Below are 26,721 nucleotides of genomic sequence, written 5' to 3' on the forward strand. Positions count from 1 at the left end.
TTCATCAATGACCTTCCTTCTATCATAAGGTCAGAAGTGGGATATTTGCTGATGATTGCATAATGTTCAGCACCATTTGCATGAAGCAGTCCATGACCAAATGCAGAAAGGCCTGGGCAATATCAAGGCTTGGACTGACAAGTTGCAAGTAAATTTGCGCCACACAAGTGTCAGGCAATGACCATCTCCTCAAGAGAGGTTCTAGCCATTTATACAGGACATTGGCAAGGCCACATCTCAAATATTGTATGCAGTTTAGATCTCCTTATTTAAGGAAGAACGTAAACACATTGGAGGTGGCTCAGAGGAGATTTACTAGATTGATACCTGGAATGAGCAGGTTGCCTTATGAAGAAAGATTAGACAGACTGGCCTTGTTTCCACTGGAATTTAGAAGAGTGAGGGGTAACTTAGCTAAGTACAAGATCCTGAACGTAATTGACAAGGTGAATGTTTTCTCTTGATTGAGTCCAGAGCTAGGGGACACCATTTTAAAATTAGGGGTTGACGTTTTAGAGTAGAGGAGGAGGAGAAATTATTTCTCTGAGGGTTGTGCGACTTTGGAACTCTGCCTCCGAAGGCTGTGGAGGTAGAGTCAGAGTCATTGAATATTTTTTTTAAGGCAGAAGTAGATTAGATTCTTGTTAGGCAAAGGAATCAAAGTTATCAGGGGTAGATAAGAATGTGGAATTTGAAACAAATAGATCAGCTAAGATCTTAATGAACGGCTGAACAAGCTCAACAGGCCAAATGGCCTTCGTCTGCTCCTATTTGCTATGCTGATATGAAAGGCAGTTTACCACCACCTTCTCAAGGACAATTAGGGATGGGCAACAAATGCTGGCCTAGCCAGCAATGCCCACATCCCATGAATAAATATAAAAAGGTACCAGCATCTCTCAGGCAATTGCTGAGCAGCACAACTCATCAGGGCATCAATGTATCATATCCCACAGAAAGCAGATTTCAGTCAATCATTGGAGGAACAGAGCTTCAACAGCAGCAGCAATTTGTCTCTAACTCCATCTCAGTGAATATAAAAGTCTATAGCTCATACATTGCTTTCAGGTAACACTTTCCTACAACCCTCCAAATTTTGGTTTCCTCATTGATTTGACAACAGGTACCTGTCTTCCACCTGCCAAAAACCCCACACAGGGAAGCTCGTGTCCCAGCAGCCTCCTAGATATTCTTGCGGACCACCACCAAACACATCTTCCCTTCACCCCCCCTTTCGGCATTCCTTGGGATCGCTCCCTCCGGGACACCCTGGTCCACTCCTCCATCACCCCCTACTCCTCAACCCCCTCCTATGGCACCACCCCATGCCCACGCAAAAGATGCACCACCTGCCCCTTCACTTCCTCTCTCCTCACTGTCCAAGGACCCAAACACTCCTTTCAAGTGAAGCAGCATTTCACTTGCATTTCCCCCAACTTAGTCTACTGCATTCGTTGCTCCCAATGTGGTCTCCTCTACATTAGAGAGACCAAACGTAAACTGGGCGACCGCTTTGCAGAACACCTGCGGTCTGTCCGCAAGAATGACCCAAACCTCCCTGTCGCTTGCCATTTTAACACTCCACCCTGCTCTCTTGCCCACATGTCTGTCCTTGGCTTGCTGCATTGTTACAGTGAAGCCCAACGCAAAATGGAGGAACAACACCTCATCTTCCGACTAGGCACTTTACAGCCATCCGGACTGAATATTGAATTCAACAACTTTAGGTCGTGAGCTCCCTCCCCATCCCCACCCCCTTTCTGTTTCCCCCTTCCTTTTCTTTTTTTTTCCCAATAAATTATATAGATTTTCCTTTTCCCACCTATTTCCATTATATAAAATTTTTTTTTTTTAAAAACACATCTTTTATGCTCTCCCCACCCCCACTAGAGCTATACCTTGAGTGCCCTACCATCCATTCTTAACTAGCACATTCGTTTAGATAATATCACCAACTTTAACTTTAACACCTATGTGTTCTTTTGTACTATTGTTGTTGACATCTTTTGATGATCTGCTTCTATCACTGCTTGTTTGTCCCTACAACCACACCCCCACTCCACCTCTCTCTCTCTCCGCCCCCCACACACACACCTTAAACCAGCTTATATTTCAACTCTTTCTTGGACTCGAACTCAAGTTCTGTCGAAGGGTCATGAGGACTCGAAACTTCAACTCTTTTCTTCTCCGCCGATGCTGCCAGACCTGCTGAGTTTTTCCGGGTAATTCTGTTTTTGGTTTTTTTTTGGATTTCTAGCATCTGCAGTTTTTTTGTTTTTATCCTAGATATTCTAGTCTACCAACACCAATTGTGCAGAGAATCTACAAAGAAGAACTAGTGATGGACTTATCATCCTGGAGCTTCAATTATGTCAGCAGTTTCTATTCAAAGTAGTAAAGTTTGCTTCCATCATTATGGAAGTCAATATTTTACTACACTGTTGCTCCAGATTAAACTAATCATTTCATAATGATTCTTTCAATACCTAGGTGATCTTTCATCTAATAGAATATTCCTTTCCGTTGCAAATTATCTTAATGCTACTTTTCCAAAACACATGAGCATCTGTAAACTTGCTGTACTGCAATAATTGCATTTTTGCACTAACATTTAGTGTAACCAATTTTCAGAATATAAGTTTGAAAGTAAACAGGACTAGTTACCTTTGTTGATTTTCCCCCATCTTTATCTCAGAGGGATACCTGTCAACAGTAGACTCCACTTCCAGTAAGCTGACATCAGTAGATCAGCTTAGACCAAGGATTGAAGCTGGGACCAGGGACAATCACAACAACTTATACTAAAGGAAGCAGAGGTGCTGATTGTTGGCAAATTGACTCTGATTGGCCGAGGCATTGCCATAGGGAAAGCAATGAGAAAATATAGGCTCCCCAAGCTCTGGGGTAATTCACAAACCGTGCAAAATGTTAACATATTCCTTTTGCTTGAAGAGAAGGGGTCCCTGCATGTGAATGTATGTCACTTCTAGCAAATGTAAATTAGTCACGTTATGAGCTTGACTGATTATCTTAAATTTTTTTTGGTGTAACTGTTAGCGCACTCAGGATTATTCAGCAAGTGCCTCCCAATCTCAGAATCACATCTAAAAGTGGACGTTTGGTTTTTGGTTTTGCAAGTGCTTATTGTGAACAACTGAAGGAACATGCTGTTCCATTGCTTTCTCCATGGCAACATCTTGGCCAGAGTTGACTTGCCAACCAATCAGCGCTCTCTTCTCCTGTAGTATAAATTGTTGTGAACGTTTGAAATTTGACATTTGTGTTTGTGTCCTGGTGAGTACAAGGTGAAAAGCTTTGGTAACGTTTCTCTTTTCAATGAAAACTATTTACTACTAGTGTCCTCCCCTCATCAAGTGCTAAATCTCTACTCCCAAAAATAGGTAGGTTAGGATCATGTCAAAGATTAAAATTTTAATAAAAGCCCTAGAATTGGAACTGAACTCATCTATTGCCAGTTTTAAAAAGGTGGTGGGATGGGGACATTATATAATTTAACTATCATAATGAGGCTGGGTGCCTTCATTTTGACAGCCATTCCATTTTAACCACAGGCAGCCAGGTTTCCCAGGCCTTGGGAAACTCAGCAGCTTAAATGGAGGTAAAGAGGTTTCAATCAATGAGGTAAATGCCTCTGCAGCATTGCTTGTGGGCCAGGAGGGAATAAAAAACAAAAAGTGCTTCTTCCAAGGGCCAAGCTACCCTGTAAACCACCTACCTCCAATGCCACAGGAATTTGTCTGCTTCTTCCCCCCCCTTCCCCTACTCTGACCATCTTCCTGCAAATAGGATCCTCCCCCACCCCCTGCCACCATGATCTCTTACTCCCCTAATACACATATCTGCTCTTGAAGGCCTCGGTCCTGTGAAGCAGGCTTCTCGCCCAAACCAACCACACAACAGCAAACCACCCTAACAGCATGCGCTTGTGTCTAAAATCCAGACTGACATTTCTAAAGCAGGCGCTGAATAGGAGATCAGCAGTTCTGACATTTTACAACATTTACATGTGAAAGCTGTTTTCATGACTAATATTTCGTTAAGCTATTCTTCAAAAAAACTGCTGCTGGCTCTCTCAAATACGGAGGCTCAACAGCAAAGCTAAGTTGGTGCAACTTTATAAGTTTACCATCAGATAAAGCTGAATTATTTGCATTAAGTGCAAAATGTTTCATGTGACTTAAAAGTTTGTGTTTAACGTGTTACTACCGTTCAAAGTCAACTCTGCAGGAAATATCGTGTAGTTCAAACTACATCGTTAGGTAGAGCATTAAAGTAAACAACCAACAATTGTTCACACTGTTTTGGATCATTTCCACCTGTGCTGCAATATTCTAGATTCAAAAGTTTGTTTTGTAAGTGTATATGCTGAAGCTTCCAATCCATGTATGTATCAGACATGTCACTGTTCAGTCCCCACAAAATAAGCTGCTTTCATTGGAAATGTTGTAATATAATTAATCAAGCAATCTGAAATGTGACGCTTTGGCTTTAGACCAGGCTTGCAGTAATGCATTAAGATATGCACTAGCAACTATTAAGTGCACCTTCTGGAAGAAAGGGGAAGAATATTCTGCATCCGAAGAAAAATGCTACTATTTTCTATGGGGTATGGTGTGTTTCAAAATCTTATAAAACTGAAGTATTTCAACAAGATTTTTACTCAATTATAAAACGATTTATGAAAACTGGTGTTCCGTTGACACATTTGGTAACATCTTGACTCCTGAATCACGTGGCCAAAGGATTGCAGATCAACAGTAAATCGGATATATCTAAGCTGATAATCCAGTGCAACAGTGCTGCACTGTTGGAAGTGCTCTTCTTCAACTGAGATATTTAATTCAGGCCAATTTGCTTGTTCTGGTAGTTCCTAATGGATGTTAAAGATGAAATAGCACCTGTTGCAGAAGACTATTTCAGTGTCTTGACTAATATTTCTTCCTCAACTACCATGGACAAAAATATATAAAAAGGACTTGCATTTATATAGCACTTTTCACAACCACCAAACACCTCAAAAGCTCTTTACAGTCAGTTAAGCACTTTTTGAAGTGCAGTCATTGTAGTAATGTAAGAAAACTATAAAACTAGATCAACCAATTTATCTTACCGTCGTTTGTGAACTCTTACTCTGCCCAAAATGGCTGCAGTATTGACCTGTATAACAGTAGACACTGCTCTCCAAGTAGTAACTAATCCTTGAAATGTTTTAGGCATCTCTTAGCAATAATGGCAAGGTATTATATAATTGCAAGCCTTTTGTAGCCTTCTTCTGAAGTGAATACAAACCATAACATATTTGAACTCTGAAATGTAGTTTCGTTGATCCAAAAACCGCCTAAAAAGATTCTGCAAGTTATTACTTATTGCTTTTAAATTTTACAGACATAACATTATTTTTAAAATTGAGAATTTTTCCTGCATTCAGTACTGAAAGTTAGATCTGATTTAATGAAATAACCTTGTATAAATTCTCACGAGATCCACTGAGCTTCAATATCACCTCCAGAGGAACAAAATCCCTTTTGTTTTCAACGTTACACATTTCTGAGACTTCCAAACCAACCAACTTGCACCATCCGAGTTGCAATCTCGTTGCAAATTATTGTCCATTGTACATCAGGAACTTGCACCCACAAGAGATTGAACTAAAAGGACTCCAAACTAAGAATTCACTGTCAACTGATTTCAGCTTTACACAGACATCAAACATACATTGTAAAGCTGCAATCTTCTTTTGCCTACTTGAGTTAGATAAAAGACTGTCGATTGCAAATATTTAATATCACTAGATTATTCAATTATTCATTAACATAATAAATTTATTTCATATTTTAAACTTTAGAAACAGCATCCACTATTATGCTGTCGCCTGTAAACCAACAAAATAGTCCAATGCATAATGAATTACAAAATAGGTTTTCCAGACATTACCAAACTTTTAATATTTCAAGGCAAGGGCTGACCCCCTCAAAGATTTAGGGAATTGGAACTCAACCACAAATGATTGGAACTGAAGCAAATCTAGGAAAACTTCAAAATTTGCAGCTGATACAAAATTTGGAAGCATTGTAAACCGTGAGGACGACAGTGTAGAACTTCAAAATGATATAGACAAGTTGGTGGATTAGGCAGATAGGTGGCAGGTGAAGTGCAATGCGGAGAAATGAGGTGATACATTTTTGTAGGAAGAACATGGAGAGACAGTATAAAATAAAGGGTGCTACTCTAAACGGGGTGCAGGAACAGAGGGCCCCGAGTGTATGTGTATAAGTCATTAAAGTTGGCAGGACATGTTGGGGGAACAGTTAAAGCATATAGTATCTTAGGTTTTATAAATAGGGACATAGAGTACAAGAGCAAGGTTATGCTGAACTTGTGTAAGACACTAGTTAGATCTCAGCTGGATTACTGCCTACAGTTCTGGACACCACATTTTAGGAAGGATGTGAGGACATTGGAGAGATGGCAGAAGAGGTTTATGAGAATGACTCCAAGGATGAGAAACATCAGTTATGAAGATAGACTGCAGGATTTGGGTCTCTTTTCCTTGGAGAAAAGGCTAAGAGGAGCTTCGATAGAAGAATTATTCAAAATTATGAGGGACCTGGACAGAATAGACAGGAGGAAACTGTTCCCACTCATGAAAGGATCGAGAATGAGGGGATTTTAAATAATTGGGAAAAGCAGCAAAAGTGATATTTTACACATCACGTGGTGAGGTTGTGGAATGCACTAGCTGGGAGTGTGGTGGAGTCAGGTTCAATTGAGGCTTTCAAGAGGAAGTCAGATGATTATTTGAAAAGAAACAATGCGCATGGTTACAGGGAGAAAGCAGGAGAATGGCACTCGGTGAAATGCTCATTCGGAGAGCCGGTACAGACACGCAGGGCTGAATGGCCTCTTTCTGCACTGATAAAATTCTGTGATAAACTGTGGTGCAAACTTCAGCATGCTTCTTAATTTTGAAGACACAGTATTGACACCTTTAATGCACATAGTGGAACTCTGACATGTGAACCAAAAAGCAATGAATAATTTAAGCCTCATTCTGGTTATATTTCATAAGAGCTGTTGAACACTTTATTCATCTTAGACAAACTGCACAAAAACGTTTGTGTTTGTTTATGGCAGAAAACTTCTGTGACAATTCTGTGAAGTTATCACTTAGCGGTAGTGTAGTTGTGTATATTTAGAACTAAAAAGACATACATTGAAAGGCTGAGAGATTAGAGAAACTGGGATCTCTCATTAGAACAGAGAAGGTTAGGGGAAAATTTAATTAGGAGATATTCAAATTTATGAGAGGTTGAATCAATTAACCTTTTAACCCTTTATTCACAAGTTCTGAAATGATTTGAAGTGATAACCCTTATTGGTGACGGTGGTTATATTCTATTCAGTATAAGAAAGACTTAACATATGCCAATGTCTGAACAGTAGAATCAAAATGCAATAGTTTTAAAACTACAACCCGAATGGAAGCATGATCTCCATGTAACTACTCTCTGGCCATGCCTCAGGTACCGTCACATCAGTCAAGGCAGCTTGTAAAACCTCCACAATCTCTGTGCTCGGGGATTTCTTCTTATGCTTTCTTTACACGATGAAGTCTATGGGGACGGATTTAACCAAATCATTACCTCACTATTATTTGAACAGCCCAATTACAAAATTGGTCATTGGATCATATGGCTGCTAAAGCCAGGTCAAATTCTCAAGATCTCTGGGCTTCCCACACTCCGATATCTATCAGCTTGTGAACATTCTAATGCTGGTGCCTGGCCAAACCAAGGGAAATGTGGTGGCCTAGGCACCCAGTTATTTTGCCTTGGCTCAAATACACAACTGAGCTATTGAGATGTTGCTAAGGTGTTTACCTCCTAGTTCCCGCATAGCAAGCTGCCTGTTTTTAATGCTCTGCTAGAGTTTGTGCTGAAGTTTACTCTTTCACCATTAAGTCAATGAAGGCCTAAATAGTTCAATATAAGATTAATGAAATTAAAGAAAAGTACAGCCATTGTTTATAAATTAGTTTTTGTTAATTACAAGAAAACACAATGTAGGGATTTTCCAAGATTCTTACGCAGGTGGATTGGTAACCGGGACAGAAGGTTTAAGACAATTAACAAAAGAACCAGAGGTGACATGATTATAATTTCCTGGTCTAAAAACTGTGAAATGCATTGTCTGAAAGGATGGTGGACACAGATTCAGTACAGTAGTAACTTTCAAAATGGAATTGGATATTTAACAGAAAAAGAAACATTTGCAGGGCTCTCAGAGAAAAAGCAGGAAAGCGGGACTAATGGCTAACTCTTTCAAGGAGCTAGCACATGCATGCCAGAATGGCATATTTCAGTACTATAAGACAATGAACTATACTAATGCAAATCAACTGATGTACTGTAGAATTTTAGCATTCATTGCACTGGTAGAAAGACTAGATGGAAGGCAGTCATTTGAATTTAAAACCAAAAAACAGTAAACAAAGAAACACAGTAAATCAGCTCGCTGTGCAGTCTAAATCAGGGCTGCTATATATTAGATTAACAGCCAAAAAGGTTTCCATAACCAAATCTTGAGAAATTTCAGAATTATAGCATTGCACTGGAAACATCACCTGTAACACCTTCTGCCACCGTGCCCCCAACAATCCTCCTCCCCCTGCCCAACCAATAAACTCAAAATAATTTTATCTTATTTTCCTGTTTAATGCCACCCCCTACCCCCCACAATTCAGTTTGTCCCATGTTGAGTGGGAGATAAACAGAAATAACCAGTAGCTTACAGGATTAACTTGACCAGTCACCACGAGGTCGGCTTCTGAAATTAAATTTCCCCTTTACTTTTTCTCCACTACATTGGCAAAGCACCTCAGAGTAAGCACTCACTATCAGCAAGGAAAGGCTCCCATGTAGAGGTATACAGAATTAAATTGCTTTTGACATCTTTTATATGAGTTGAATGCGTCTTTCAAGGGTCATATCGATTGCAGATCTTAATGTACCAAATGCTTCTTGCAAATTCACATATTGGACATTGAAAATTTCAACCCCAGTTCTCTCTCACAATCTTCAACAAAGTAAACTGCTTAAGGTGTCAATCCTGGCTCAGTGCTCGTACTTGCAGCAAAGTCAGAGAATCAAGTTCAAGCCCCACCCTAAAGTCTTGTGCACACAAACCAGGTTGATAGTTCAGTCGAGTACTAAGGGGAATGCCAAGCTGTTCGAGTTGAAATCTTACCAACGTCAAACTGAGATCCTGTCAGCCATGTCAGGTGCATGCAAGAGATCTCTTTGCACTTTTTGAAGAAGAGCAGTGAAGTTCTCCCACGGTTCTGACCAACACTTATCACTGTAAACATCATTAAAATAGATTATGACTATTTATGGCTTTGCAGTTTGATCCTTGCTGTACACAAATTGGATGCTGTGCTACCTTACATTACAACAATGACTACACTTCAGAAGTATTTAATTGGCTATAAAGCTATTTGGAATGATCAGAGGTTATGAAAGCTGCTATAGAAATGCAAGTTCTTCCAATGGGATCAGATCTCAACAGTTAATCCCCGCCTGATAGGTACCACATTCTAGCTTTGTAACCCTAGTCAACTTGCTTCTAAAATTAAAATTTGATCAAGTTCCGCTACATTCTCCTCTCAAGATACTCATCATGCAATTAGACACACATTGCCAAGCAGTGGGAACCGTTTACATTATGCAACAAATCAAAACAATTTCATTTAGGCTTTCCATAATGAACCGACTAGTCCTGGTGAGTCATGTTGAACATGAATGAAGATACTTAGCACACTATCAATTTTTATAAAAGGTTATTAATTGGGTTTTTCCTTAAGTCTTGCATTTCCTAGAAACAACACTGATGCAGCAGCTAGAAAGCAGAATACATATCAGCATTGTTCTAACCAACTTGCACAGAACAGTTATTAATTCAAATTTTGTAGAGGTCATGAAGAATATGCCAAATGACAAAGTCCAGGAAGCAAATAGTTTATAGCAATGAGTTAACAATCTGAATGAGTACGTTTTGATACTATAATGACTTATATTGTAAGGTATATTAATAAAATTCTTTTCACTTTTGATTAAAGGTACAGAGAAACGACCATTAAAGAGAGAAGCCATTTTCTGAAAGCTTTCTTCACTCCTAATTCTATGCATTGCATAACCTACCACAGCAGTTACTTAACTTCCCAATGGAGATTATAAAGCTGGAAGAGGCAGAGTCAGAGCATGACTACACCATGGAAAGATTTGAAGACAATAATGAGAATTTTAAAACTGTCGCATTGCCGAACTGAGGGCAAATTTAGCAGAGATAAATACAGGGGTCATGAGCAGACAGGACTTGGTGCAAGTTAGGATACAGGCTACACAGTTTCAGATGAGCTCTAGTTTATGGAGGATGAAAGGTGGGAGGTTGGCCAGGAGGGCGTCAGAACAGTCGAGTCTGGAGATAAAGGCCTGGATGAGGATTTCAACAAATGAGCTTGAACAGGGACGAATATGGGCAATATTACAGAGGTGGAAATAGTCGATCTTAAGACAGAACATGTGGGCCAGAAACTCAGCTCAGGATCAAACAGGACACCAAGATTGCAAACAGTCCAGTTCAGTCTCAGACAAAGGCCACAGAGTAGGGTAGAGATAGCAGCTGGAGAACACAGCTTGTGGCAGAGATCAAAGCCAATGGCTTCATCATCCTAATATTTCTGCTCATCCAATACTGGATGTCAGAAAAGCAGTGTGATAAATCAACAGTAGTGGAGGAGTCGAGAGAGGATATGGTCACAGAGTTGGGTGCCGTCAGCATACATGTGGAATATGGCATTGCGCTTTCAGGTGAGGTCACCCTCACCATTTCTGTTTATCTCCCACTCAACACAGGACAAACTGAGGTGGAGTGGGGAGGGTGGTATTAAACAGGAAAACAAGATAAAATTATTTTGAGTTTATTAGTTGGGCAGGGGGAGGAGGATTGTTGGGGGCATGGTGGCAGAGATGTAGTTTGACATTGCCCACAAATATAACCAGTCACGAGTGCCCAATAAGTGAATTAAATGCGGCAGATAAGTTATTCATTTATTGGGATAACAATGAACTGCTTTCATCCAGATAAATGTTCAAAATTTCAGAATCACAGAATCTCACAGTGCAGCAGAGGCCCTTCAGCCCATCGAGTCTGCACCGACACGTGAAAAACACCTGACCTACCTACCTAATCCCATTTACCAGCACTTGGCCCATAGCCTTGAATATTACAATGTGCCAAGTGCTCATCCAGGTGCTTTTTAAAGGATGTGATGCAACCCGCCTCCACCACCCTCCCAGGCAGTGCATTCCAGACCATCACCACCCTCTGGGTAAAAAAGTTTTTCCTCACATCCCCCTAAACCTCCTGCCCCTCACCATGAACTAATGTCCCCTTGTGACTGACCCTTCAACTAAGGGGAACAGCTGCTCCCGATCCATCCAGTCCATGCCCTTCAAAATCTTGTACACCTCAATCAGGTTGCCCCTCAGTCTTCCCTGCACCAACGAAAACAACCCAAGTCTACCCAACCTCTCTTCATAACTTAAATGTTTCATCCCAGGCAATATCCTGGTGAATCTCCTCTGCATCCCCTCCAGTGCAATCACATCCTTCCTATAATGTGGCAACCAGAACTGCACACAGTACTCCAGCTGTGGCCTCACCAAGGTTCTATACAACTCCAACATGACCTCCCTACTTTTGTAATCTATGACTCGATTGATAAAGGCAAGTGTCCCATAAGCCTTTTTCACCACCCCACTAACGTGCCCCTTCACCTTCAGAGATCTCATATAGGTTAGAGTTTCCTCCTTAAACCCCTCTGCCTCTTCTATTAAGACACCCCTTGAAAACACCTCACAGCTATCCAAAAATTTCCGTGGCTCGTAATCACTCATTGACAATAGCACTTGCGAACTGCTTCGACACTTTTACTATGCTAAAGGAACTACCCAAACGCAGGTTGTAGTAAAATAGACCACTGCACCTTGAGTTTCAAATCCAAAAAAAATATTGAAATAGAAATAAGTAAATAACCATGGGGGAATAAAAAGATGGAGAAGAGGAAGGGAGTCAAGCTATTCTGTGTTTCAGCATTCCAAAGCACTACAATATATTTATTTTATTGACTCGACTGCAAGAGTGAGTGGGTGCAATTTCAGCTGCAGGGCAGCAATTAAGGTGGCTACAATGTTGATAAGTTTTCAAATTTAAGCTTCTTCTCATATTCCCACAGTAGTATCACTACAGTAACACAGGCACCAACCAAGCCCTCTGAATTAAGTAATGACAGATGCACACATTTAAAAAAATGAGACAAGAAATATACTTTCTGCCCACATTATACAATAAAATAAAACAAAATCGAAAATACAGTAAGTTATTCTATATAAAGATTATGTTAAAGATAGCAATGTGTGAGGAATTATAAAAAGGAAGGAGCAGTTTTAAGAAAAAAAAAATGAAGATTAAGGTTGCATTTAGATTACAATTACAAGGATGTTTAGTCAGGGATGTTCAACCTAGCACTGCATTGTGTATCAAATTAAATATTTGATTAAAAAAAGTTTTATCATAATGATTTGCTATACAAATTATATAAAGAAAATAACTGCACCCTTACAAGAAGCCTACTGTTGGTTGCAGTGCACTGTGCAATGAAGGAAATGACTGAAAGGAACCTCCTGTCTTGAATATGTTAAACAACAGAGTATCCATAGACTTCTGCAGTAGAGAATTTCTCCTCATCTTAGTCCAAAATGGCTGGCCCTTCATTATGAGCCTGTGACCCCCTAGTTCCAGACTTGCCAGGCGAGGGAAATATCCTTTCAACATCTCTTCTATCAAGACCTTTAAGAAGTTTATTTCAATGGGATCACCTTCATCCTTCTGAATTCCACAGAATATAGTCCAAGTCTATTAAATCTCTCTTCAGAGTGCAATCTCCTTATTCAGGACCTGTCTAATAAACATTTTGCACCCCTTCCAAAGTAACTATATCCTTCTTTAGGTAAGGAGACAAAAAGTGTAAAGAGTACTCCAGGTGTGTACTCACCAAGGGCTCCATATACAATTGCCATTAAGACTTCTTCACTCTTAGCCTTTATTACAAAGGGCTTAGAATACACAATTTGCTTTCCTAATTGCTTGCCATATCTGCATGTTGCTTTTCTGTGATTCATGTACAAAGGCACCCAGGTCTCTTAGAATACCAATACTTCCCAGTTTCTCACTATTAAAAAGAATTCTGCTTTTCTATTGTGTTTCCAAAGCAGAAAATGTCACACCACCCCACATAATATTCCATCTGCAATGTTCTTGCCCACTCACTAAACTTGTCTATATCTCTTTGAAGCCTCATTGCAGTCTCATTACAGCTTACTTTTTTCCACCTAACGTTGTATCAGCAAACTTGGACACATTACACTCAGCCTCCTCATCCAAGTAAAAAACAGAAAATGCTGGCACGCTCAGCAAGTCAGGGAGCATCTGTTGAGAGAGAAACAGAATTGAATGTTGCAGGTCAATGACCTTTTATCAGAACTGGGAAAGCTTAGAAGTGTCATGGGTTTCAAGCAAGTGAAATGGGGGTGGGAAGAATGTGGGAACAACAACAAAAGCAAAAGGACTATGATAGGGTGGAAGACAGGAGAGATTAAATGACAGTGTTTAAATTGGACAAGTAAAGGAACAAAAGTTATGCCCAGAGGATATGTGAATGGCAGAATGATGAACAGTTGCTATTCAAATGCAAAAAAAAAAGGAAAAGGAAACAACACTTTATGGTCTGAAATTTGTTGAACTCAAATGTTGAGTCCAGGAGGTTGGGTCAAAATCCCGGAACTCCCTTCCTAACGGCATTGGGTGTAGCTACGCCACATGGACTGCAGCAGTTCAAGGAGGCAGCTCACCACCACCTTCTCAAGGGCAACTAAGGATGGGCAATAAATGCTGACCCAGCCAGCGAAGCCCATATCCTGTGAATGAATAATAAAAAATGTGCCTAATCAGAAGTTGAGGTACATCAAGTCTACGTTGAGCTTCATCGGACCTAGAGGTCAGTGTGAAACCAAATGGGGAATTAAAATGACAACTGACTAGAAGCCCAAAGTCATGCCTGAGGGCTGGATGGAAGTTTTCTGCAAAGCAGTCACCCAGTCTGTTTGGTCTCCCTTAATTTGCCTGATCTACTGAGTATTTACAGCATTTTCTGTTTTAATTTCAGTCCAGCATCTACAGAATTTTGCTTTTGTGTCATTTTACTCCTCCTTCTCCGAGTCTTTGATATAGATAGTAAATAGCTGAGACCCAAGAACTAATCATTGTGGTACTCCGCTAGTTAGTCTGTCAACCCAAATGGCCTATTTATTCCTACTCTGTTTTCTATCCATGTCAATATATTTCCCCCAAATCGAATGAGCTCTAATTTGGTGCAAAAACCTCTTGTCTACTACCTTATAGAAGACTGTTTGCAAATCCAAATGCACCACATCCACTGGTTCCCCCTCATCTACCATGCTACTTAAACCTCAATATAATATAAATAATAATACAACTAAAAACAGTTGATTCTATGATTAATCGAAGTAACACATTTGAAGAAGTTTCAGTTTTAAAAGCTTTAAACAACTTCCTTTAAAGCAATAAACATTTACAAAATAAAAAGCTACAGAAACACTAGGACAGTAGTTTGGCAAGGATTAGTTTCTGCAGATCAGAAACAGACAAGTTGATGTACTCGAGATGAATTCTTCAATTAGGCACTACAGAACTTTATTGCAATGAGACAAAAACAATTCTGCTGCAGCAAGCAAAATAACTCAACTGTAAAGCATGTACATTGTTCATTACATCTTTAGGGTATATTCATATATTATAATAGCATTTACCCATTGGAGTTTGAGAACGAGAGGTGATCTCATTGAAACATAGGATCACGAGGGAACTTGATGGGGTAGATACTGGGAGGATCTTTCCACTTGTGGGAAAGACTAGAATTAGGGACACAGTTTGAGTGTAAGAGGTCTACCATATAAGACAGAGATGAGGAGAATTTTTTTTTTCTCTTAGAGGGTTATTAGTCTGGGGAATTCTCTTCCCCAGAAGGCAGTGGAGGCTGGGTCGTTGAATTTACTCAAGGCTGAGTTGGATAGATTTTTGATAGGCAAGACAGTACAGGGTTATCGGGGGCAGACAGAAATGTGGAGTCGTGACCACAACTCAGCCATGATCTTGCTCAATGGCAGAGCAAGCTCGAAGGGCCGAATGGCCTACTTCTGCTCCCAACTCCTGTGCTCCTAGTAAAAGCCAGACTTCTGGAGTCAACACTTGCAGACTTATTAACCAATTTTATGGACACACACGTTTACACGAAGGATATTTTTGTTAAAAAAAGGAAGTATTACAACAAGCACTTTGGATCTTGTACCTTCTACGAGAAAACTTGCAGTTGCCTCCGTACATATCTACTCCATTAGGATTATTAACCTAGATTTTATTTGACTGCAGTTTTGTAACTCCTTTGTACTTAATAACTAGACAGTAAACTGTGGGACTACAAATGAGATCTCATTACAAATAAAAACAGAAAAACTTGGAAATACACCTGCCAGTGTCTGAAGAGAAAATATAAGTTAATGCTTCAGACCTGAAACGGCAAGATCAGTAATTGAGTTTAAAAAAGGTGAACAAAAAGGAAATCTATAAAAAGCTTACATAACTTACCGCACTTAGTGAGGAGTGAGACCTAACGTGTTTAACTTTCTTCTCAAGCTGACAAACCTGCCATGCATTTCCAGCATTTTCGATTTATATTTCAGACTTACATTTGCTATTTTTTATATTTCTCAAGGAGTTCTCAGCTATTGAGCCCTCAGCAGGAGAAGCAGATTGATTTTGACAGAAAGTAGTAGTTTTATAGATGTTAGCATCCAAGAGGACAACATAGATAACATAAACAAAATGCACATCAATTTAGACGATCAGAAGATGTAACACAGCACTGAAGACATGAGAGAGAGAAGAATAACTAATTGCAGCATCTCTGCTTGAAACATATCAGAGTAACACAGCAGTTATATCCTTAAAGTTTAAGGGACTATGAATATTGAACACAGGACACGAGAATGAAGAGAAGTAGGCCATTCGACCCATCGAGCCTGCACAGCCACTCAATAAAACCATGGTTGATCTGACTGTGGCCTCAACTCTACTTTGCTGTCCGTTCCCCACAATTCTTGGCTCCTTTATTGATCAAAAACCTATAACTCAGTCTTGATTGTATTCAATGACCCCAGCCTGCATTGCTCTCTTAGAAAGAGAATTCCACAAACTTAACATCTCAAAAGAAAAAAAAATCTCCATATCTCAGTCTTAAATGGGAGACCCCCAATTTTCAAATTGTATCCCCTAGCTCTAGACTCTCCCACAAGGGGAAACATCTTCTCAGCACCCACCCTGTCAAGTCCTCTCAGGATCTTATGTTCCAAAAAGATCACTTCTCATTCTTCTAACCTAGACACCCAACCTGTCCAACATTTCCTCATAAGATAACCCTCTGCACCCTCTCACCTGAGGAATCAATCAAGTGAACCTTCTCTGAATTGCTTCTAATGCAATTATATCCTCCTTTAAATCGGGAGACCAAAACTGTGCACACTACACCAGATGCAGTCTAACAGCTGTACAGCTGCAGCAACATTTCCCTACTTTTATATTTGATCTTCCTTGCAATAAACACCAACATTGAATTTGCCTTTCTAATGACTTGCTGTAACTGCATACCAACTTTTTCTGATTCATGTACCAGGACATACAGATCCCTCTGTCCATAGAGTTCTGCAGTCTCTCTCCATTCAATTCATATACTGCTTTCCTGTTCTTCCTGCCAATGTGGACAAGTTCACATTTTCCATCTGCCAAATTTTGTCCACTCGCTTAACATATCCAGATCCCTTCATTGACACTATGCCCTTGCAACAACTTACTTTCATACTCACCTTGGTGTCATCAGAAAATTTAGCAACCATCGATTCGGTCCCTTCATTCATTTTAATATATTATGTAAATAGTTGAGGCCCCAGCACTGATCCCTGTGGCACTCCACAAGTTATAGCCTTCCAACCCAAAAATGACATTTGTCCCTGCTCTACTTCTTGTTAACTAACCAATCCCCTAACCATGCTAATCTGTTATCCCTTATGTCATGAGCTCTTATGTTGTGTTGCAACCTTTGATGTGGCATCTTATCGAATGTCTTTTGGAAGTCCAAGTACACCACGTCTACATTGAACAACTGTCTTACTTCCACATCTAGTTACATTGTTGGGTGTAACATCGTTATGAACAACCATTTAGTAAATCCATAAATGTGCTGGCTAAGATTTGTGAAGCTAAACCCATTTAACCTGCTGTGACCACATGTCTTTGCGTAGGTAGTGCCACAAGCCTTGTTGGGTTAATTATCAAGCAAGTAGAGGGAAAATTAGACCAGTAATCCAACAAAATGCATTCCTTCACTGCTTAAATATGTTTGGTTTAGCTCCACAGAAAAGATTAGAAAGATCACCTCTTTTAGAAAATAGTGAAAGGAAAATAAATTGTGATACAAAAAAAAACAACTGATGTGAAACATTTCTTCATCAGACCTGAAATCTTAACTTAAAATCAACACTGAAGAATATTCCATTTTGATCATGAACTTAAAAATGTAGAGTGCTCAATAAGAAAGCTTAAGGTGGTGCTGCAAACTTCTTGAAGCAGGTAAGGGTCCACTCAGAACTTAAAAACTGTCCGCATATATTCCTAGCACAAATATAATTTGGACAGACCATTCAATGGCAAAATGGAGAAGAGCTTCATAATAAATTGCAATTGCTCACTTCAGTAAACCACACATCATTAATGTAGAAGTCATGCAAAAAAACTTTTAATAGTAGTCGTAACCATGTAGTGTTAAGAAAAATAAATCACTTCACATTACTAAACCAGAGTGATTTGTTATGACAAATAGCAGTTATTAACTGTTACAGTGACACCACAGAATAACCATGTGAATTTTAAATGCAGAGGTTAAAACATCTGAAATACAAACATGTGCACACTTAATTTCACAAATCATGCACCTTATCCTGAATGTTTCCTCTATTTTGGCTTTCACGCTTCAGAAATTAATCAGAAAACCTAATCCAGAGCTACCAACCTACAACTAATGCCGAATTTGAGCTTTAAACAGGCAAAAAATGTTAACGTACACAAATTATGACCAAATAATAAGTAGTCCAATTTAGTTTTATGACAAGAAATCATTCACCTACATTAAAATTGAATCCACAGATACCAAGTGACAAGTTCCTTTTTTTTCAATAAAAAGTTTTAACAAGGATTAAGGAATCAACACACTAAATCCAAATATCATTGAACTATCAGATGTTAGACGAACTTCACTGAAAATTATAAAAAAAAGTTTTTGGAAAATGTTCCCTTTTGAAATTTCTGAGATATAAGAAAGGAAAAAATCAATGTACTGAATAGCTATCATTCATAATCTGCTTGACAGGCTGCTACTGCATTATGAAGACGGGGGTCTAGTTGATTTTTTGCCATGTAGGGTCACAGAGCTCTGGAGTACAAGGTTCTCAAGTCAGAGGATTTGGGATTTAATTATTTTAATGAAATATTTAAGTTTGGTTTAAACACTATTTTAACTTTAAACCTTTATCCGTTATTTTAAAGAAACTGTTAACACTCTCAATATACTGAACACAGTGTTCATCGCACTGAATCGAGACTTAGAACATACAAGTTTTAAAGAGCTCCGTATCTTTACATCATGCAGGGGCTGCTGTATATGGTCACAATTTAAGGATGAAATTCTGGCGTTATCAAATTACCGGAATGGTGTTTTCAAAGTTTTTCAGGTCAAACCCAAGCTAATTTTCAAACTTCAGATTATGTTAATGTTACATCTTAAATGTACACTATGACTTCGCAGGATTGACTCCGCTAAACACACGTCGTTGCCTCCTCTGACTTCGTAGCAAGCTGTATGACCAAATATATATTTACAATTGTACGAATCTAAACCAGGGGAATGCAGCTATCACTTTGAGTGGGTTCTCTAACTGATTCTCGTCCATGGCCACAGTACAGTCGCCCGAAATACTCGCGTCAGCGAGCCGATATCAACCTGAAAGCAACATTAGATATTGAAACTCAATGAGGGGGAGAACCTGGGACTGACTCGACCCACCGTGGGTGTCAAGTGTGCCTTTTTCCCCCCTTTTTCAACACATTAAACAACAGTAGGGATCGGAATGTCTCACCCCATTTTTTTCCCCTCCTGCTGAAGACACGCCGATTCTCCGCCTGCTGGGAACGTTTCTCGTTTTATTGCGTTAATGATGGAGATGGTGCCGAGACCCAGGCTCTCTGTAGCCCCAGCTCAGAAAGACATCGGAGTGGATAATTTCGTGCCCCAGACGAGAAAGAGAAGGGGGCGAGAGCTGCGAGCACCACGACTAACCTCGTAAAGTCCTCTAGACCCCTTTTCAGTCCGAGTGCCTGGAGGTGGAGGAGGAGGGAATGGGGAGGTGGGGAGGGGAAGGGAAGTAGGGGTGTGGGGGGTTGGGGGGCGGTCACCGATCGCGGCCCCAGCGGCTGCAGAAGCGAAGCGGGAGGGAGGGAATGACAGCGCGAGGGTGCCGGAGCAAGCCGGGTCAAGATTCCAAACACACGGCGTTCCAGCCGCTACGTTCCATTCCTTTGTCGGCAACGCTCCGGCTCCAGTTCCATTCACACACACACACTCTCTCTCTCTCTCTCTCTATCTCACACACTCCAGCACTTATGTCCGTCCATCCTCCGTGCGCCGGACCTTTAAATAAACGTCAGCGCGTCACGGCGTCGCGCCGTCACCCACCTCTGACTCGCCCGCCTCGTTCCGGTTCGGCCTGACGTCAAAGCACAGCAATTATACGATGACGTCAGGACAGCTCCCCACACTTTCTGCTAATTATACACACACAGCATCCTGTAATTTAAAATGCCCTAGTTTGGCTGAAGAGCCACCCACCACTGCATCCTGAGTGGTTCAGGCGGCACAACAGGAAGTTAGGACGTTGGCAAGGGTAATGAAGATTCAAATATAAGCCAAGTGTTTTTTTTAATCTGCTCAGGATTGCAATTTGTGAATAGAGAGCATTAGAAAATGCAATGGTGGCTCGATTATATTGTCCTCTCATAGACTGTATGTACAGCTTTAATTCCCTTAAACATTACGGAAAACACTGTTTCCAATATATGTATCTCCAGCGCCTTTGGTAACAATTTACTGCTAACCTTTACAGAACCAATCAGACGCACATTCTGGCTGTTATATCTTGTGGATCAATGTTCTTATTTCTCTCACTGAGTGCCTTCTCTCTGCATGCTGTTATCTCCGCACACATTGAATGGACCAACCCCCTGATACTACACCTACCTGTTCTATCACGTCATCCAGCACGTTCTTCTCTGACTGGTTCTTGACTTTTCAACTTTACCTTTTCCGGACATTAACAAGTCCAAAAACTTGTAACTTCCAAATAATTGAACACAAGGACCAGATGTTGGCAACTGTGGGAGATACCTCAAATCGGTTAAAAAGTGCCCCAATACATGCAATTTTCATTCTGGGGGGCAGGTGTGGGGTGGAGTTGGGCCTGTTGAACCCGAAGCGGAACGTAGGCAGCCAAGGGGGTGGGTGAGTGCTGAGGCAGTCAGGTTAGAAGGCCTGCTTCACTCTGGGACTTTGTCCCAGTTCTTTCAGAAGATATTAGGCCCTCTAGTTCTCACCCCTCACATTCCGTCACCGACCATGCAAGCCCCATGCTATCTCAGTGCTAAAGCACGTACCCCACCCAGCCCCTATTCCCCCTCATACTCCCATGTCACCTCCATAACACAGTAACCACCATGGGCAGAACTCAGGAGCCATGTGGAGATGATAAACATTAACTTCTAATAATGTGGTACAACTCCCACTCATACACTTTATAGTGAAAAAACTCCCATTCATAAAATCCATCCAGGCTTTTAAATTTCCTCAAGTGGTTAATCTCTTATAAAAACAAACAGACTTCTATTCAGACTCCATGAAAGACAAATAATCCTTTAATAGTCTCTGTAAACTGTCAATGAAATAGTGAACTCAGAACCCCTGCTGATATAATTGTAGCTTTAGAAACTCAGCCAAGCATTCATAATGGCATAATAATAGCCTTTGGGGAAATGTCAACAAAACACTCAATTGAAACTGCACTAACAGATGCTAATGGTTTTTTCTAAAATGTACCAGATAGTCTGTCAAACAAAACAGCACAGCAGAGGATTTCTAAAATTCTCACTAACAGCTGCAGCCTGTACCTTTTAAGTTACTTCAGATCATGACAGTTATACAGACTTTATTCACCCTTCAGAAGCATTTATGTCCACTCCATCAATTCTTGATTCACACACTGTGTGCTAAGGTCCTTCCAACAGCAAAAATGGAATCTGTTTCAACTCAGCACTAAGTTCAAATGGCCCTGCTGAGTTCAGGTTTCCTTCTTGCATGAATTACGCCCTCCCCCTTTCCCCTACTGGCAAAAAATAGATCAGTCAGAAATAGGAGCAGGATATTTTTAAAAGCCCACAGAGCCTTTCTCTCAACTCTGCGAAAATCCAGACCACAGTATTATTTTTCCTTATTCTTGCATGAGATGCGGGCATTACCGGCAAGGCCAGCATTTGTTGCCCATTCCTGATTGCCCTTGAACTGAACAGCTTGCCACGCCATTCCAGAGGGCAGTTATGTGTCAACCACATTACTGTGGGCCTGGACTCACATGTAGGCCAGACCAGGTAAGGATGGCAGATTTCCTTCCCCAAAGGGCATTAGTGAACCAGATGGGTTCTTATGACAATTAATGATAGTTTCATGGTCACCATCACTGAGAATGGCTTTCAATTCCAGATTTTTAAAAATTGAACTTAAATTCCACCAGCTGCCATGGTGGGATTTGAACCCATGTCTCCAGGACATTAGCCTGGGTCTCTGGGTTATTAGTTCTGTGATGTTATCACTACACCACCATCTCCAACTGAATTTCTCAGAGAATAAAATCTTTGGCTGGAATTTTCCAGCCTCAGTGGCATTGAGTGGGTGGGGGAGGTGGGGTGCGTGCGGGGCGGGGGTGAGGCAATATGGCTAGAAAGCCAAAAATCAGTTTCACGCTATTGTGAAACCAGTTTGCAATCGTCCACTCCACCCGTCAATGACGGGCCGTGTTTCCCACCACTGCACATCAGAAACCAATTTCAATACTTTAGTATCTCATTATAATCCCTGCTCACCAGAATCACCCCCCACGCTGGATTATGAGCTCACATTAGCAAGTTGTAGATTCCCCTCGTGAAAGGTGCCCATGGCACAGTCACTGTTGGAGGCGCTCACAGCCCCTTACAATGTCTTTAATAAAGTTTGGACCAGTATCTACCATGGTTGAAGCTAACAGTTCAACCTTGCAGTGTGGGTTTGGAGAATGCCTGCGTCTGAGATGAGAGCACAGCATGCAGCCCAGAGACCAAAGCTGCTGCCACTCGGTCAAGTGGAGTCGGGTGGAGGTGGGTGGGGTTTTGGACAGCCAATGAGCGCACTACACAATGGCCATCCAAGTGGTGGCCAGCACTCTCCTGTATACATGAAGGGGCCTTCAGACTTAATCAAGAGAGGTTCTTAGGTCACCTATGCTAACCCATGTGTCTCACTCTTTGATCCTGCAGGAGGAGAACATCACCTTCATGGAACCTGGTGATTTAGTGGCATGTCCCATGGCTTACAGGGAGCAGAGAAGAAGAAGAGAGTGACCTAGCTCGGCAAAGGGAGGAGCATCCCCCTCAAGATGAAGGGGCAGCAGGGCCTGCTGCGCACACAGCTGAAGACCCACAGCAAGCTGTCACTCGTAGGCACCTCATGAGACCTAAGGTCTATAGATGGCGCTTGTCTTTCCTGCAAATAACTGAGAACCAGTGTCACCGAAGACTGCACATATCAAGGGAACTGGTCGGTCACATATGCCAGCTGTTGCAGGATTTGGCACCACAGGGACATGGAGGGCATCCACTGCCAGTGGCTGTGAAAGTGACTGTGGTGCTCGATTCTTATGCCAGTGACTCCTTCCAGGACTCCACAGGTGACCTGTGTGGGATCTCGCAAGCCTCCACGCACAAATGTATCCAGGAGGTCACGGATGCCATCTTCGTGAAGGCACAAAACTTTGTGCATTTCGCTCGGGATCAGGAAAGCCAGGAAGCAAGAGTGCTGGGATTTGTGCAGATCTCAGGTTTTCCACAGGTGCAGGGTGCCATCAACTGTACTCACGTGGAGCTTAGATCTCCATGGCAACAAGCAGTCAACTACATCAACCATAATGACTTCCACCCGCTGAATGTTCAGCTGGTGTGTGACCACCACAAACACATCCTAAAGGTCTGCACACGATTCCCAGGGAGCATCCATGAATCCTACTTTCTTAGTGGGTCTCACATGCCTGACATCTACCAGGGTCCAGAGAGGGTACAGGGTTAGCTCCTCGGGGACAAGGGCCACCCACAGAGGATGTGGCTGATGACACCTGTGTGGCGGCCTCAGACTGCAGCAGAGAGACAGTACAATGAGGCTCATGCTGCGACCCAGACTTTGGTGGAGCAAACAATAGGCATTTTGAAAATGAGGTTCCAGTCCCTCGACAGGTCGGGTGGAGCATTGCAATACAGTCCACCGAGGGTGTTGCGCATCATTGTTGCTTGCTGCACAATCCTCAACTTGGCGCTACAATGGGGGGAGGACCTGGCTGATGAGGAGATGGAGGAAGTTCTTGTCCAAGGGAATGGCGATGATGAGGTCCTCGAAGGCGAGGATGCCGGCGTGAAGCCATCGCACTAGCCAAACGATGCAGGTGCGCTTGGGAGGCCCTCAATGTCGCAAGATTCATGGAGGATGATGACAAGATGCAGTGCTGACATCCTCACCTTGCTTCTGTGAACATTTGACTTCTTTCTTTCTAATGGCAGCGCACATAGCCTCAGTGATTAGGCTTATGTGATGGAGACACAGTGGAGGCCCTATTAGTCGCTAGATCCCAGGAGGATGATGGTGACATGCAGTGAGGACACTCCACAGATCTTCATATAGCCTCTGAGATTGTCTGACTCCTGTCTGGCTGAGGGCAGTTCACTTGGACTCCGTGACCAGGGTCATATCACGGAGACGCAGGCATGGAACTTTAAATGCACCTGATCCTTTGTCCGCCTACAGCACCTGACCCATTCAGATGCTGAAGAGATGGGGGCCAACCCCACCTGAAAGGTGCTGAGAGCACACAGAGAGAATGATGGAACTCTGTGATGCCTGCCCACGACATTCAGGCGGCAATGACAAGCATCATCGATGTGCAGGCATCAGTATTGTGTCCAGTGAGTGTGAAGCCGGACTATCAGTTTGGGCTGAAGGTTACACACTGCACAGGGAAGAGGCCCTGAACTGAGACACCTGCCTTTACTTGGTGCAGGGACCAAGATTTCACATTTGAGTGACATGAACACTGTTCATCAGAACAAGGAGCCATAGGCAAGGAGACATTCTTGAGAGTTTATTTACAGTAATGAACATTATGTACAAGTGATTAACACCCTTGCCCAGGTTGTGAAATTAGGGGGCCAACACCTGGAGGGCCCCAGTCTGATTTGGATGTCCTGCTGTGGGCGAGTCGCACCCTCCTTGGCCTGTGGAGCTGGAACTGTGGGGGTCACAGGAAGAGGGGATTTGGATTGGCTGGACATTTCAGAAGTCACCTGAGTGGATAACCCCAGAGTGTTGAGTTGATGGTCCTCCTCCCCGACGGCCCCTGGCTGTCTCCTTGAGGAGAAGGGGAAGCTGGAGTAAGATCGAGTTGCCCCGCGTCCCTCTCACATTGACACTGTTGGAGGCCAACTATGGCTTCAGCGATGGAGTTCAGCCCACACAGCAGTGCAGGACCGATGTGCTGGACCAAGGTCTCCATGGCAGCCGCCGTCCTACCAGTGTTAACCTTGGTGCGTTGGTATGCCAGCACATTCACCTCAGACTGAAGACAGATGGACTCCTCCATTGCTTTGCAATCTGAGGAGTGCAGCGGACATCCCTTCCTGATGTTCCTGAGCTTGCCTTTGCAGTTCCAGCAAGTGAGGTATGACTGAGTTCAGAGGCTCCTCATCTGACTCGGACTCAGCAGATTTCTGGCCTCCAGCAGTTCTCCAAGCACCAGAAACTTGGGAAGACCCTGCTAGCGCCTGCTGTGGATCAGACAGTGTGATGTACTCAATGTACTCACCAGAACCAGGCCCCGCCAAGATGTGTGTCTACACTGGTGGAAGATGTGGATGAGCGCTGTAATGGGTCTTTAATTAGGGTGTCATCAGATTCTTCTTCCAAGGTGTCTTCAGGGCTTGAGATGAGGACCTGGCTCGTGGACTCCCTTGGCTGCTTCCCAGATGTGCCTGCAGAAGCAAGGAGAGATAATTAGTGCATGGCAGGGAATTGTGGAACAGGGGACTGACTCTCAGGATGGTTGTCTGACGGGTGTTGCACTGCTGGGTCCTCACTTGGTTGAGCACCACTGTCACCACAGGAATGGTCCAGATCTTCGCCAGCCAGTTGGATGACTCGATTTTCAAGTCCGTGAGGACCTTGATTTCGGGTATTCCTCCACCAGTCTGCGAACTCTCCTTCTTGTTGTGTGCCAGCTAGTCCTGTATGAAGACAGGTGGAAAGAGTGTAAGCAGGATGCCTGCTAGGACAGATGAGAAGGATGCCTGGTATGTGTAGGCGGTGAGTGGTGTCATGGATGGGATGAGGACATAATCCGCAGTGCAGATGAAGGTGTGTGTGAGAGAGTGAATGGTGATGACCCTTGAACTGGCAGTGAGATCCCTGTAGATGTGTGATGGGTTTGTGAGTGTGTGAGTTGAGAGTGATGAGAAGAGTAACTTACCCTGCTGGAATGGAGGAGAATATTCGTCCTCTTTCCACACTGGGTGGCTGTCCTCTTTGGCAGGGCGTTGGTGCTGACTACCGCTGCCACCGCCTCTCATGTTGGCTTGGTGACCTTGTTTGCTGGTGTTCGCCCAGATCAGGGGTAGAGGACCTTACGGCGGGCCTCCACTGCATCCAGTTTGCACCCAAGGGAGGCATCGCTAAATTTGGGGGTAGCATGTTTCCTCCATTTGGCAGCCATGACTTTGCAGCATCTTTCGATCCCTTAGAGAGTACTGGCTCTGTGCAGGGGCACCCTTTAAATATGGCATCTGGATTATTAAAGGCCTGAAGTGATGGCAAAGCGGGCAAATCAGAGGCCACCCCGCCAGCGATCCAAAGTGTTTCTCGTGCATGCATTATCAAGAGGTGGGATGCGCCGGGAATGGGATAATACGGTGCAAAAAACCCACATTGTGGCCGGTGGGTAAAACGACTTTTTTCACACCCGCTACCGCACTTAGTGCAAATCTAGGATGATTCTGCCCATGGAATTGTTACAGCACTGAAGGAAGCCATTCAGCCTGCAAGAGAAACTCAACTGGCCCCAC

The 26,721-nt window shown here is 42.4% G+C and overlaps 1 protein-coding gene across 1 annotated transcript in view; it reads right to left on the bottom strand.

The window, feature by feature from the left end:
* The window catches only part of LOC121277138 (homer protein homolog 1-like), an 88,444-nt gene extending 68,513 nt beyond the window's left edge, over positions 1-19,931 (bottom strand). Inside the window, exon 1 of the mRNA XM_041186201.1 lies at positions 19,404-19,931. Within this exon, the coding sequence (XP_041042135.1) occupies positions 19,404-19,408 (5 nt within the window). The 5' untranslated portion in view covers positions 19,409-19,931. The remainder of the gene's footprint in view (positions 1-19,403) is intronic.
* Positions 19,932-26,721: the final 6,790 nt, after the last annotated feature.

Source organism: Carcharodon carcharias, chromosome 4 (genome assembly GCF_017639515.1).
Source record: "Carcharodon carcharias isolate sCarCar2 chromosome 4, sCarCar2.pri, whole genome shotgun sequence".
NCBI classification, from domain to species: domain Eukaryota; kingdom Metazoa; phylum Chordata; class Chondrichthyes; order Lamniformes; family Lamnidae; genus Carcharodon; species Carcharodon carcharias.